Source organism: Hordeum vulgare, chromosome 6H (assembly GCF_904849725.1).
Source record: "Hordeum vulgare subsp. vulgare chromosome 6H, MorexV3_pseudomolecules_assembly, whole genome shotgun sequence".
Classification (NCBI taxonomy): domain Eukaryota; kingdom Viridiplantae; phylum Streptophyta; class Magnoliopsida; order Poales; family Poaceae; genus Hordeum; species Hordeum vulgare.
Window position 1 is genome coordinate 555,791,577 of NC_058523.1, and position 14,824 is coordinate 555,806,400.

The 14,824-nt window shown below is 44.5% G+C and overlaps 1 protein-coding gene across 5 annotated transcripts; it reads right to left on the reverse strand.

Moving 5' to 3' along the window:
* Positions 1-4,398: 4,398 nt before the first annotated feature.
* LOC123403611 (LRR receptor-like serine/threonine-protein kinase EFR) lies at positions 4,399-9,943 on the reverse strand. Of its 5 annotated transcripts, none has more exons than XM_045097533.1 (3): positions 9,722-9,943; positions 7,626-7,769; positions 4,399-5,933 (listed from the first exon to the last, which is right to left on the reverse strand). In XM_045097533.1, exons 2-3 carry the CDS (start codon positions 7,666-7,668, stop codon positions 4,837-4,839), a joined length of 1,140 nt encoding a protein of 379 aa, XP_044953468.1. In that variant the 5' UTR covers positions 7,669-7,769; positions 9,722-9,943; the 3' UTR covers positions 4,399-4,836. The 5 variants fall into 5 exon arrangements, with proteins under 5 accessions (XP_044953468.1, XP_044953467.1, XP_044953470.1 ...); XM_045097532.1 differs by having other exon boundaries at positions 7,626-7,810; XM_045097535.1 differs by lacking the exon at positions 7,626-7,769 and having other exon boundaries at positions 9,722-9,941.
* Between the last annotated feature and the right edge of the window lie 4,881 nt (positions 9,944-14,824).

Here is a 14,824-nt window from a genome sequence, read left to right on the forward strand (position 1 = left end):
ACTAGAAGATAGGGACGAGACAAAAACGTCATCAGGAGACATCATCTGAGCCAGACACCAGAACACCTAGGCCCAAAACAGTAAGGCGGGACTCAAGAACAACCGGACTGACCGCTATTCGTCGAAGACTCTTCCGTCTCGGCCTCAATGAATCATGTGGTAACATTATCTTGTGGAAAGCATTCTGAGAGGTCCAACTTTGACTTCCCCTCTCCAAAGAGCTCAACGTCTCGATCACTTGCGGTGAGAGTGGTTTTTTGTACATGTCCAGATATGCCTGTATCTTTTGTTCTGGCTCCTCTGCTTTTTTGACCTCCGACAGCTCACAAAAATACTCCAACATCCTGTTCTGCGCGCTTGGATGTCGGGATGTTGCATGCCTTGTTCTTCTTACGTCCTTATCTGAAGCCTACCCGCCATCGCAGAGCGAATACCTCGAGCCCGTCAACCTTGTCAGTGACCGCTCTTGTCTTGAATAAATACTCCAGTGGGATTGTTCCCTTGTTCCAATTCTTCTCTTTACTTTTCAGCGGGAGTCGACAGAGATATATGCAGCATTCACATATTTTCTTTCGAGAACACCTCGAGAGGGGCACGGTTCCTGCATTTCATTGAGAAGAGAAGAATTTGTCCAGTTTATAAGGAAAACCGGGCCCAAAAACCAAACATTCTCGGATAATTAGGGAAAACAAAATGAAACCTTAAACAAAGAAAAAACAAGAAAAACAAGAAAAAAGAGGCCCTAGAATTAGGAGATAGGGACGAGACAAAGACATCATCAGGACACATCATCGGAGCCAGATACGAGAGCACCTAGGCCCAAAAATAGTAAGGAGAGACTCAAGAACAACCGGACTTTCCGCTATTCGTCGAAGACTCTTCTGTCTCGGCCTCAATGAATCATGTGCTAACATTATCTTGTGGAAAGCATCGTGAGAGGTCAAACTTTGACTTCCCTGCAATCCTCTCCAAAGAGCTCAACGCCTCAATCACTTGCGGTGAGAGTGGTTTTTTGTACATGTCCAGATATGTGTGTATCTTTTGTTCTAGCCCCTCTACTTTTTTGATCTCCGACAGCTCACCAAAAAACTCCAACATCCTATTCTGCGCGCTTGGATGTCGGGATGTTGCATGCCTTGTTATTCTTACGCCCTTATCTAAAGCCTACCCGCCATCGCACATCGAAGACCTCGAGCCCGTCAACCTCGTCAGTGACCGCTCCAGTCCTGAATAAATACTCGAGTGGGATTGTTCCCTTGTTCCAATTCTTCCCTATACTTTTCAGCGGGAGTCGACAGAAATATATGCAGCATTTGCATTTTTTTTCGAGAACACCTCAAGAGGGGCAGGGTTCCTGCATTTCATTGAGAAGAAAAGAATTTGTTCAGTTTATAAGGAAAACCGGGCCCAAAAACCTCACATTCTGGGATAATTAGGGAAAACCGAATGAAACCTAAAAACAAAGAAAAAAGAAAAACGAGAAAAAAGATGCACTCGAACTAGGAGATAGGGACGAGACAAAAACATAACCAGGAGACATCATCGTAGCCAACCACCAGAGCACCTAGGCCCAAAACAGTAAGGCGAGATCCAAGAACAACTGGACTGGCCGCTATTCGTCGAAGACTCTTCTGTCTCGGCCTCAATGAAGCATGTGCTAACATTATCTTGTGGAAAGCATGCTGAGAGGTCCAACTTTGACTTCCCTGCAATCCTCTCGAAAGAGCTCAACGCCTCGATCACTTACAATGAGAGTGGTTTTTTGTACATGTCCAGATATGCCTGTATCTTTTGTTCTGGCCCCTTTGCTTTTTTGATCTCCGATAGCTCAGCAAAAAACTCGAACATCCTATTCTGCACGCTTGGATGTCGGGATGTTGCATGCCTTGTTCTTCTTACGTCCTTATCTGAAGCCTACCCGCCATCGCAGAGCCAAGACCTCGAGCCCGTCAACCTTATCAGTGACCGCTCCAGTGCTGAATAAATACTCCAGTGGGATTATTCCCTTGTTTCAATTCTTCTCTATACTTTTCAGCGGGAGTTGACAGAGATATATGCAGCATTCGCATATTTTTTTCGAGAACACCTCGAGAGGGGCAGGTTCCTGCATTTCAGTGAGAAGAAAAGAATTTGTCCAGTTTATAAGGAAAACCGGGCCCAAAAACCTAACATTCTCGGATAATTAGGGAAAACCGAATGAAACCTAAAAACAAACAAAAAAAAGAAAAATGAGAAAAAAGAGGCACTAGAACTAGGAGATAGGGACGAGACAAAAACATCATCAAGAGACATCATCGGAGCGAGACTCCACAGCACCTAGGCCCAAAACAATAAGACGAGACTCAAGAACAACTGGACTGACCACTATTCGTCGAAGACTCTTCTGTCTCGGCCTTAATGAATTATGTGTTAACATTATCTTGTGGAAAACATCCTGAGAGGTCCAACTTTAACATCCCTACAATCCTCTCCAAAGAGCTCAATGCCTCGATCACTTGCAGTGAGAGTGGTTTTTAATAGATGTCTAGATATGCGTGCATCTTTTGTTCTGGCCCCTCCACTTTTTTGACCTACGACAGCTAACCAAAAAACTCCAACATCCTATTCTGCGCGCTTGGATATCGGGATGTTTCATGCCTTGTTCTTCTTACGCCCTTATCTGAAGCCTACCCGCCATCGCGGAGCGAAGATCTCGAGCCCGTCAACCTTGTGAGTGACCGCTCCAGTCCTGAATAAATACTCCAATGGGATTGTTCCCTTGTTCCAATTCCTCTATATACTTTATAGCGGGAGTCGACATAGATATATGCAGCATTCGCATATTTGTTTCGAGAACACCTCAAGAGGGGCAGGGTTCCTGCATTTCATTGAGAAGAAAAGAATTTGTCCAGTGGTAAGGAAAACCGGGCCCAAAAACCAAACATTCTCGAAAAAATAGGGAAAACTGAGTGAAACCAAAAAACAAAGAAAAAAAGAAAAACGAGAAAAAAGAGGCACTAGAACTAGAAGATAGGGACGAGACAAAAACGTCATCATGAGACATCATCTGAGCCAGACACGAGAGCACCTAGGCCCAAAAGAGTAAGGCGAGACTCAAGAACAACCAGACTGACCGCTATTCGTCGAAGACTCTTCTGTCTCGGCCTCAATGAATCATGTGGTAACATTATCTTGTAGAAAGCATCCTGAGAGGTCCAACTTTGACTTCCCCTCTCCAAAGAGCTCAACGTCTCGATCACTTGCGTTGAGAGTGGTTTTTTGTACATGTCCAGATATGCGTGTATCTTTTGTTCTGGCCCCTTTGCTTTTTTGACCTCCGAGAGCTCACCAAAAAACTTCAACATCCTATTCTACGCGCTCGGATGTCCGGATGTTGCATGCCTTGTTCTTCTTACACCCTTATTTGAAGCCTACCCGCCATAGCAGAGCGAAGATCTCGAGCCCGTCAACCTTGTCAGTGACCTCACTCCAGTCCTGAATAAATACTCAAGTGGCATTGTTCCCTTGTTCCAATTCTTCTCTATACTTTTCAGCGGGAGTCGACAGACATATATGCAGCATTCACATATTTTTTTTCGAGAACACCTCGAGAGGGACAGGATTCCTGCAGTTCATTGAGAAAAAAAGAATTTGTCCAGTTTGTAAGGAAAACCGGGCCCAAAAACCTAACATTCTCGGATAATTAGGGAAAACCGAATGAAACCTAAAAACAAAGAAAAAAGAAAAACGAGAAAAAAGAGACACTGGAATTAGGAGATAGGGACGAGACAAAAACATCATCAGGGGACATCATCGGAGCCAGATACCAGAGCACCTAGGCCTAAAACAGTAAGGCGAGACTAAAGAACAACCGGACTGACCGCTATTCGTCGAAGACTCTTCCGTCTCGGCCTCAATGAATCATGTGCTAACATTATCTTGTGGAAAGCATTTTGAGAGGTCCAACTTTGACTTCCCCTCTCCAAAGAGCTCGAACATTTTTCATTTACATGCACTCGAACATTTTTTTCTAAATACATGGTGAACATGATCTAAATACAAGATGTACAATTTTCAAATATACGATGAACAATTTTTCTGAATACATGACGGACATGTTTTGAATACACGGTGATTGGAAGTCTGAATGATATCCCTGTCCAACTAGTTGAAATTGGAAGAATGACATTTTTCTCTGTAACTGGCATGTGCTAGAAGAATGTTATTTCCTTATGTAATTGGCATGTGCTGTTGGAAGTGGCAGTAGAAATTTTCTCTCGCTGTTGCCGCAGGCACCAAAATTATGCTCTCCTTCCACCTTAGCATATTCCAGAAGGATTCATCGCACATAAAAGTGACGGCTTGGGGCTTACATTACGCCCCATGGCTGCATCAGATTGCAAACTGTCGCCCCACTTGTATTAATGGCTCTGGTTTCATTCCTTGAAGTATTTGATGAATTGACTATGTGGATTATACAGATAAAGATATGGTAGATTTGTAAATGTGTACAGGGCACACAAAATTTAGATCTGTTTCTGTTAATGCTACATGCTATAGATAAATGTACGTCTCTTACATATTTGTGTGCTCCAGCCATATTTATATTTCAGAGTGGCTGTGGCGTGTGAAATGGGAGAGGCGATTGAGGATATAGTGACCCTGAGGCAGAGCATCCTCTGCTCCCTTGCATCAAGGAGTGACATGAAACCAGGTATTGTTATGAGTAGTCCCATACTGTGCTTCTTCTCTCCGTGAGATGGCAGAACATGGGAGCAGATCCAATGTTCCTTCAAAAAAAAATCCATGTTGTCTCCAAGTGAGACGGAACTGTTATTTCCAACGAATACTCTTGTTTCATGGCACACCACCTTGCAGATTATTATCAGACAAATCCAGATGGGTGAGCTGCTTTAAGCCGCCAAGCTCTGTTGGGAGGAAGCCCCAAAAATTGTTTCGCTGAAGAATTAGGTATTCTAACAATACAAGATTACCAAAAGAACCTGGAACTTGACCAATGAAATTGTTGGATGACAAGTTTAACAGTCTTAGCCCTGACATATTGCCTACCGAAGCAGGGAGATGACCTTCAAAATTGTTGTTGTCCAAACAGAGATGTTGAAGATTCAGGAGGGTGTCACCAAAGTTCGATGGCACTGTTTTCCCTAGCATATTGGAATATAAGTATAAATACTGGAGTGAAGACTGGTTGTACTTGTACAGGGTTTCTGGGATTCCACCTGATAACATGTTAACACCAAGGCCTAAATAAACAAGAGATGTGAATTCTCCCATCTCATCAGGAATGGTTCCCGTGAGCTTATTATCAGTAAGCACGATGTCTTCAAGCCGACTGCTGTTTCTTAGGCTTGGTGGGATTGTTCCGGTGAGATTATTCGAGGAAAGCCATACTTTCCTTAGCTTAGATAGCCGACCTATACCAAGGGGAATTTCACCCATTAGTAAGTTGGCAGATAGGTCTAGGATCCTTAGCGTGGAGCAGTTTGTGAGAGTATCTGGAATGGTCCCTTGCAGTAAGTTGTTTCCCAAGTCAATGTATTCCAATCTGTGGAGACGGTTGAGAGGAGGTAACTCGCCGGTGAAGCCATTTCTGGACAGGTCCAGTGTCCTAAGGAACGTTAGGTTCCCGAGGGAGGGCGATATCGGGCCCAACAACCCTCGTCCGCTGAGGTAAAGCTTAGTGACTCGCCCCGAGCTGCAGTGGACGCCCTCCCAACTGCAAAGAGGGACGCTGGCATGCCAAGATCTCAAGGCTTGTCTTGAGTCGTTAGTGATGGCCCACTTGAAATCTAGCAGCGAGATCATGTCCGTGATGTTACCATGGATGGTCGTCGAGGAGCAGCGGATGATGCCGACTCCACAAGAAATCAGCAGCAGCGACAGTAACATAATGATAGGGGCGAGCCTTAGCGCTTTACCAAGGACCCTGTCACCTGCAAAGTGTGAATGAAGAATAAAACACTGTGCGCACTATGTTTAACGCGAGATTGGTCATTGTGTGCATCAATCGATACGCCATCTTGTTTCCAAAGAGAAAAAAAACCTTATGAGTAGGTTCAGTGGCGGAGCTATTAGGGGGGACTGGCAGGAGCCATGGGTCCCCCATGACCTAGTAAGTGTAGTATAATGCCCCTATTTCCCTTCAGATTTAAAGAAATTTTGTGAAGATTACCATCATTTGGCCCCTCTCATCAATATTATCACTCATTTTCCCCCTAATCAAATTTTCCTCGCTCCGCCGCAGCGTGGGTCAGCAACAATACTAGTAGGTTTTGTGAGGTTGCTCTCATGAACAATACTAATAGGTTTCATGATCCGATTAGGGAAAATACTAGAAGTTGAGCTGATGTGAAAATATTAGAGGGTGTTTGTTTCCAGGGACTTACTGATTTAGGGACTTAAAAAAGTCCCTATAAGTCCCACCTAAACCAAACACAAGGGACTTATTGGGACTTATTGTGGTGATTTGGGACTTATCAAATAAGACTCTCAGGGAGGAGCTTATTGGGACTTATTGTGGTGATTTGGGACTTATCAAATAAGACTCTCAGGGAGGAGCTTATTGGGACTTATCCCGGGCCGGACCTACCCCGCGTCGCTCCAGGCTCGTTCCCCGCACGCCGCCCCGCCCCTCGCCCATCGCCGTCCCGTCGTCGCCCCGCCTCTCGCCCCGTCGCCGCCCCGTCTCGGTTCGTTCTGCCTCGGTTCGCCGCCCCGTCGCCGTCCCGCCTCTCGCCCGTCGCCGCCCCGCCTCTCGCCCCGTCGCCGCCCCGCCTCGGTTCGTTCTGCCTCGGTTCGCCGTCCCGCCTCTCGCCCGTCGCCGCCCCGCCTCGGTTCGTTCTGCCTCGGTTTGCCGCCCCGTCGCCGTCCCGCCTCGGTTCGTTCTGCCTCGGTTCGCCGCCCCGTCGCCGTCCCGCCTCTCGCCCGTCGCCGCCCCGCCTCTCGCCCCGTCGCCGCCCCGCCTCGGTTCGTTCTGCCTCGGTTCGCCGTCCCGCCTCTCGCCCGTCGCCGCCCCGCCTCTCGCCCCGTCGCCGCCCCGCCTCGGTTCGTTCTGCCTCGGTTCGCCGCCCCGTCGCCGTCCCGCCTCGGTTCGTTCTGCCTCGGTTCGTTGCAGCGGTGCCTCCAATCGCCGGACAGGCCATCTCCTGAGCCTCGTTGCAGCAGTGCTTATCCTATGTGTCGTACGCGTTGGCTGATGACGATCCATATGAACAAGTGTATTATTAGATGCAACATGGACTTATAAATCGTCCCTGTAAACAAACAGGTAGGGACTCGGGACTTATAAGTCCCTGTAAACAAACATGTAAGGACTTATGACTTATAAGTTGGGACTTAAAAAAGTCCTAAGACTTATGAAACTAGTTTTGCCTTTTTGCGAGATTTTTGTGTTTGACAACAAACAAGATGGAAGAGCAATACTTTATTTCGACAAAGGGTGAATTTTATTGGTTTAAAATGAAGCATCAAGACGATACAACACAATGGATATACACACGGTCTCTGCATAATTAAGATGCACACGTCCAATCAAACATACACACACAAACGAAAGAAGAAGAACTTGAGTGAGTAACCAGGAGGAGGAGGAGGCACCTTTGCCCAAGAGAGAGTAGCTAGGGCACCTTTGCTCGGCCGGATCACACGGAACGGCAGCCTCTCTTGCATGGTTTTGCCGCCGGCCGACCGAGCTGTGAGGTGTATCAGCCGTGAAGCCTGTGAGTTGAGTTGGAAGTTTGAACGCTGGAACGGATGGGTTTCTTTTAAACCTGTGCAAGCAAAGCAAGCTGAGCGTCCAGCATGCTCACACCTGCAAAAATATTCTCACGCACGGCATTTTATTAAAAGTCTAAAGCAGACAAGAATAGACCTCGCCACTTGGGCTTAGTGCTTTCTTTTACACGCACATACCTCACTTTATCACGCGCGGCAGCATATAGAAAAATAATTTATTTATTTATTGATTTTACGATCAACAAACTTGACGAATGGTGAGTTGGTAAAGCGAGCATGACTTATCACCAGACAAGACTTTTAAGAAGAGCATTAGCAACTTGTTGTGCATGGTGCGCTGTCTGAATCATGACAAAGTCTAGCAACTTCAGCACTAGCAACTTGTGTGACGTGTTGTGCATGGTGCGCTGTCTGAATCATGACAAAGTTTATAGCAACTTCAGCACTAGCTAATTGAGTATTGGAAAAGGACGCACGCCAAGACCGATTCTCGTATCCTATATTGCTGTTGTGTTGGAATGAAAGCGTCAATAGCTCATATGCGACATCTTTGAGGTGAATTAAGAGGAATGAGACGTTTTTTGTCCGAATTGCCTTGATGCGACACTTCTGAACGAGGAAATGGCCCAGACGGGAGATGGCCCTTAATCCGAACTGATGCCCCCCATTAGCTGTTAAGAGCTGGACCCATAATTTATCCACGTAAGCGCGGGCCCTACTTGGCAGTGCATCGAGTTACGGGCCCCACTTGTCAGTGCATCAGGTGAAACGTGTCTCCGTGCCTGTCCGAATGGGTATCCCTGTCTGAACCTGTGTTGCTTCGTCCTGTTCGTTCCCCGCGGTGAGCCGGCGGCGGCGGCGGTGCTTTTTGTTCTGGGTGACAACGGCGGCGGAGCTTGCGTTCTCGGCGACGGCGACGGCTGTGGTGAGTTAATCCGGAACCCTGTCCTGTTCGCCTCCGTATCGAGTTAGATCTCAACACATCGCCTCTGTTTCCCTTTGTTTTTGATCGATTTGATCCAGTTTTGGATGAGGAGGAGGAAGGCTAACTACAGTGGAGCCGCCAGAGACAATAACATCCTTTCCAACCTATGCGATTTGTGCCTCGTCTGCTTCCGCTAGCTCACCTCATACTGCCCCGCCATTGACAAACACGGGTCATGGTGCTCGGAAGTTCGAATTCACTGTGGAAATTTTTCCTTCTAAGATGAAGCTAGGTGATGGTAGCATGCGGGACATATAGAGAGATACAATTGTGAAGTGAGAGATTAATTTTGCAGAGATTGATCCACAAGACATACAGAGCATGGAAGAGAAGGTCGTGAAGAATATGGTGGAAAAAATTGGAGAGAGCATTTTTTGGGGTCCAGAACAAGAGGTAGCATTGTTACGGTTTGATAATTGGAAAGGAGAGTATGTGAGAATTGAGGATGGCGAAGAGATGGTTGATGAAATCGATCGACAAGACGGCTGGACAACCAAACAAACTATGTTTCATGCAGAGCTTGTTGATCTGCAATCAGATTCTAAGGTTGGATATGTGCCCTCAAAGTTAGCTTGTTTCATGCATGCAGAGCTTGTTTCATGCAGGGGATGATGCCGACTCCACAAGAAATCAGCAGCAGCGACAGTAACATAAAGATGGAAGTGAGCCTTGGGGCTTGACCAAGGGCCCTGTCAGGCTGTCACCTGCAAAGTGTGAATGAAGAATAAAACATTGTGCGTACTATGTTTACTGCGAGAGTGGCCATTGCGTGCATCAACTTATACATAAGGCTCTAGGCTGCATATCTTGTTTTCAAAGAGAAATAAAACTTATGGGTAGGTCATGAATGAACAATACTAATAGGTTTCATGATCCGATGGGGGCAATATTACAAGTAGAACCCATGTGAAAATATTAGCTTTGCCTGTTGGGAGATATTGGTTCTTGACAGCAAACAAGATGGAAGAAGCAGTACTCGAGTGAGTAATCAGGAGGGGTCACCTTTGCCCAAGAGAGAGTAGCTAGGGCACCTTTGCTCGGCCGGATCGCACGGAACTGCAGCCTCTCTTGCCGCCGGCCGCCGGTTTTGCCGCCGCCGGCCGGGCTGTGAGATGTATCAGCCGTGAAGCCTGTGAGTTGAGTTGGAAGTTGGAACACTGGATGCCGGACGTTCAGCTTGCATTGCTTGCACGGGTTTTAAAGGAAACCATGCTCACGGTTACGTCCGCGCACCTGCAAAAATATTCTCACGCACGGCATTTTGTCAAAAGTGGAAAGGAGAATAGACGTCTCCGCTCGCCACTTTGCTCAGTGCTTCTCAGCTGGAATCGGATAGAGATGCTCTCCTTTAAGGATGGCAATCGGTAGGATTCGGCTCGGATTGAATAATAGCAAATCCATATCCAAATCCACGAAGACATTCCTTATCCATCCAGAAAAAACCCACAGGCAAAAGATTGCATCCATGTTCAAACCTGATGGATATTCATCGGATTGTGCAAAGACGTATAAATCCGTTTCATAATATAATGCGTTTGTGTTTTACCAGATTCAACTTTGATTATAAATTTAACCAAGATGCGCGACTGTTGCGTGGGTGAAAATGATATCATCGAGTTCGTATTCGAAAAAAGTTTTCAATGATTTAATTTTCACTCCCGCCACAGTTGGTCATGCCGGTTAAATTTATGGTCAAATTTTAATCTTAGAAAGCATGAACGCACTCAATTTGGGACATGGTTTGAATAAGTTTAAATTCTAATGTTGATAAAATAATGAAACTTATATGATACTGCCTCCATCCACATATAAAGGGCATAATACGTCTTTCGAGGTAGCATTTAACCAATGATAAAATTATTAATATATGATATAAAAATTATATCATCACAAACTCTTTTCACATACGAATTTGAGGGTGTGCTTTTTGTGACATGCATGTCATATAATGTTGTGTTAACAAATAATATATGAAGGGTTTTATATATATATATATATATCAAATAGTACATCACTAAAACCGGAGTGAACCAATAATTAAAACATGCAAAAAAAGCATAATGAAACTTATATCAAAATCAAAGATGAAACATTAATGATGTGTGGAATGAAACAGTGAGGAAAAACATGCAAAAGAGAGTGCATGGAAAAATAATGAAAACAGAGCCGTACCACAGAAATAAAATAGTATGGGACTCAGCCAAACCATGGAAGATAATTTAACAAAATAACATGAAAACTTATGTCAAGAGTAAAAAAAATAGAAAAAAAATCTGAATGAACTAGTGCCGATGTTTGGAACGAAAAACAATGAAAACACGCAATGAAAAAATAATTTGAATTTTAAAAAAAATCAACCGTGTCCAAAATTAATCTTGTTTTGAAGATTTAAATATCATGAATATTAATATCCAAACGGTTTGTCAATGGAATAGTTTGGTGAAAAGATAAAGTTGATACAAACAATGTAATCAGACTGAAAAGGATGGGTGGGTGGAATGTAATACTATTTTTTAACTTCAAACTTATCCGCTAGTCACTATGTCATGGGGCCTCCTCGCTCCCTGTCCCACACGTCATAGAGATGGATAAGAAAGTTAGCTTGATGGTAGGAGAGAGAACATAGTGTGATGTATATGTATTAGACAATGTGTGAGATTATCATAATGGAGCAATACATGCACACATTCTCAAACGAAATGTGAGGCATCTTCCTACGAGATGAATATCGATACCGCCAGAAAAACCACTCTCAGGCAAATACCACATGAGCTTGAAAAAAGGCACGGAGACAACGAACGAAGCAACATTTTGATCCAATCAATATTATACATCTTTATTGCATAATATTTTATTAATTATTTATATATTCTTGCTGTATCGTCGTATTATTGTTTTGAAAAATTGTTGTATCTCGTATCCTTGTATCCGTATCGTCTATCCCGTCCCCGTATCTGTGCTTCATAAGCGCGAGGGTGCACCATATGTGGAGGCGATAAGACGATGACCGACGATGCCGGATATATCAAGGGTTGTGTGCATAATAAGTTGAGGAGATGAGGCGATCCTTAATGAAGCGTTTAACAAGAGATGGGAGAATAGGAAGGGACAGTGGAATAAATTAGATTGGACATTGCACAATTTCCTTTGCTTTTAGATATAAGGAAAAAAATATGATGGGGGATAAAATAGTGGGACAGAATACCATGGATACTTAATTATATCCATGCCCTACCCACCACAATGCAGATACGAAGTATTCCACTAACTTTGCTTTAACACATGTGATTTTTTCCTGGCCTCAATCAGTGTTTGACAAGAGAAATTTATTCCACTCAACATATTTTATTATTTCAGCCCAGGATCATTAACCCATCCTTTTAGTTTGATTCCACACTCCGTAACACTTTTAACTATTGAACAAATGATCTGTTTTTAATCGCTTCACAGATTCGGTTTCATGACATTTAAATCTTTAAAGCAATATCAATTTTGGACATAGTTTGAATAAGTTCAATTTGGAATGTTGATACAATATTGGAAATTATATGATACTCCCTTTATCCGCATATATAGGGCATAATACATCTTTCGACGTAGCATTTGACCAATGATAAAATTATTAATATATGAGATGTATGATTCTAAAATTATATCATCAAAAACTCTTTTCACCTATGAATTTGAGGGTACGCCTTTCGTGACATGCGCATGTCATATAACATTGTGTTAACCCATAATATATGAATGGTCCTGTATATATATGGATGGATGGAGTATCGAGTGGTACATCACCGAAACCGAAGTGAATCAATAATTAGAGCGTGCAAAAAAAACATAGTGAAACTTATATCAAAACCAAAGATGAAACATTAATGATGTATGTAATGAAACAGTGACGAAAAACATGTAAAAGAGAATGGATGGAAAAATGATGAAAACAAAGCCGCGCCACAGAAATAAAATAGCATGGGACTCAGCCAAACCATGATAGATAATTTAACCAAATAACATGAAAACTTAATTTCAAGACTAAAAAAATAGAAACGAAATCTGAATGAATTAGTGCCGATGTTCGGAATGAAAAAGCAATGAAAACATCCAACAAAAAATAATTTGAATTTTAAATAAAATCAATCGTGTCCAAAATTAATCTTTGTTTTCAAGGGTTAAATATTATGAATATTAATACCCAAACGGTTTGTGAATTGGAGAGTTCATTCAGAAGATAAAGTTGGTACAAACAATGTAGTCAGACTGAGAACGATGGATGGGTGGAATGTAATACTATTTTTTTTTACTTCAAACTTACCCGCTAGTCACTATGACGTGGGGCCTTCCTCGCTAGCGGTCCCACACGTCATAGAGATGGCTAAGAAAGTTAGCTTGATGGAAGGAGAGAGAAGATAGTGTGATGTATACGTATTAGACAATGTGTGATGTATACGTATTAGACGATGTGTGATGTTATCATAATGGAACAATACATGCACACATTCTCAAAAGAAATGTGAGGCATCCCATTACTAGATGAAAATCGGTACCGCTAGAAAAACTACTCTCGGGAAAAAAACACATGAGCTTGAAAAAAGGCATGGAGGCAACAAATGAAGCAACATTTTGATCCAATCAATATTATATATCTTTATTGCATATTATTTGATTAATTATTTATATATATTTGCCATATTGTTGTTTTTAAAACTTGCTGTATCTCATATCTCCGTATCCGTATCGTCTATCCCGTACCCGTATCCGTGCTTGATGGGCGTGAGGGTGCACCATATGTGAAGGCAATCAGACAATGACTAGCGATGTCGGTTATACCGAGGGTCGTGTGTATAATAAGTCGAGGAGATGAGGCGATCCTTAATTGTCGTGGTTTTGTCACGGCAGATGTCCTCGTGAAAGGACTTAGTACTGGAGCCATCGCACCCTGGTGGCGACTCAAAGGGGTTAAGCGGGAGAGACACGGCGATTTACCCAGGTTCGGCCCCTCCGAGAAGAGGTAATAGCCTACGTCCTGCTTTGTGTGTATTGATGTGGATTCGATTACAAGGGAGGCGTAACTCGCCCTAACCTAGCACTCGATGATTTCTAACCTGCCTCTTCCTTCCTAAACCCGCCTTTATATATAGGTCGAGCCCTTAGGGTTTAGAAGAGTCCTTTCCTCCTTACAAATCATGAACACCGCGGTCTCCAAGTCGCCACCTTGCCAATCCTGGAAACCTGCCGTAAATCATATCCATCTTGGAACGTCGAACCGTCCAGGCAGAAGCCCAACTAACCTTTAAACGGTGAATCGCCTTATAGGTAACCCGGCCCATAACTGGCGGGTCACTTAATAGATAATATCCCCAACATTAGGCCCCAAATTGACTTGAACCCTCATGCCAATGCTTTCATTTCATTTGAAGGTGATTCACTCTTCGACGCTCTTCATACGCCAGAAATTTTAACTCGCCAAACGATACCGAAAGAAATCTTTGAATCGCCAGCACATTTCCCGTCGGCGCCTTCCTTAGCCCTTGATTTTTGGGAACTCCAACACAATCCCAACGGATCCTTCGGGCGCATCCTTATCCCGAAATTTTCGGACGTCATCAAAGCGAATCTTCTCCTTGCCAACGGTTCCCGCTCATGACGCCTCGATTCCTGCGCCCCTCCTTATAAATAGACGGAGGGGACAGGGCTGACAGCATCTACCTACCAGTCCTGTCGACCCCCCCCCCCCCCACCATCATCACAGCAAGGAAACGCAAGGCGACGCATCCCGAAGACTCCGCCGCCGGCCACAGCCTCTGCTCGAGGACTCCGGCGCCGCTCGCGCGTCACCGCTGCTCGAGGAAAACCCCGGCGCCGCCCGCAAGCCATCGCTGCCCGAGAAAAAACCCCGGCGCCGCCCGCAAGCCATCTGCCCGAGGAGCCCCGACGCTTCCTGCAAACCGTCGCCCGCCGCCAAGTTCTGCCGCCGTCGAGGATCCCCGTGACTCCTCTACTACTCCGGTTATCGCCGTCCTTCTCCGGCCAAGACCTCCAGGTTAGGCACCCATCTCCCCTCTTTTAAGAACAGATTTGTTGCCTGTTATTGCTTCCGCCATTGCC

Bases quoted from the DNA above. Each gene is read 5' to 3' on its own strand.
- LOC123403611 (XM_045097533.1), bottom strand. From the start codon at position 7,668: ATGCAAGAGAGGCTGCCGTTCCGTGTGATCCGGCCGAGCAAAG. The intron at 5,934-7,625 runs GTGCCCTAGCTA...CACACTTTGCAG, and splicing joins TGTGATCCGGCCGAGCAAAG to GTGACAGGGTCCTTGGTAAA.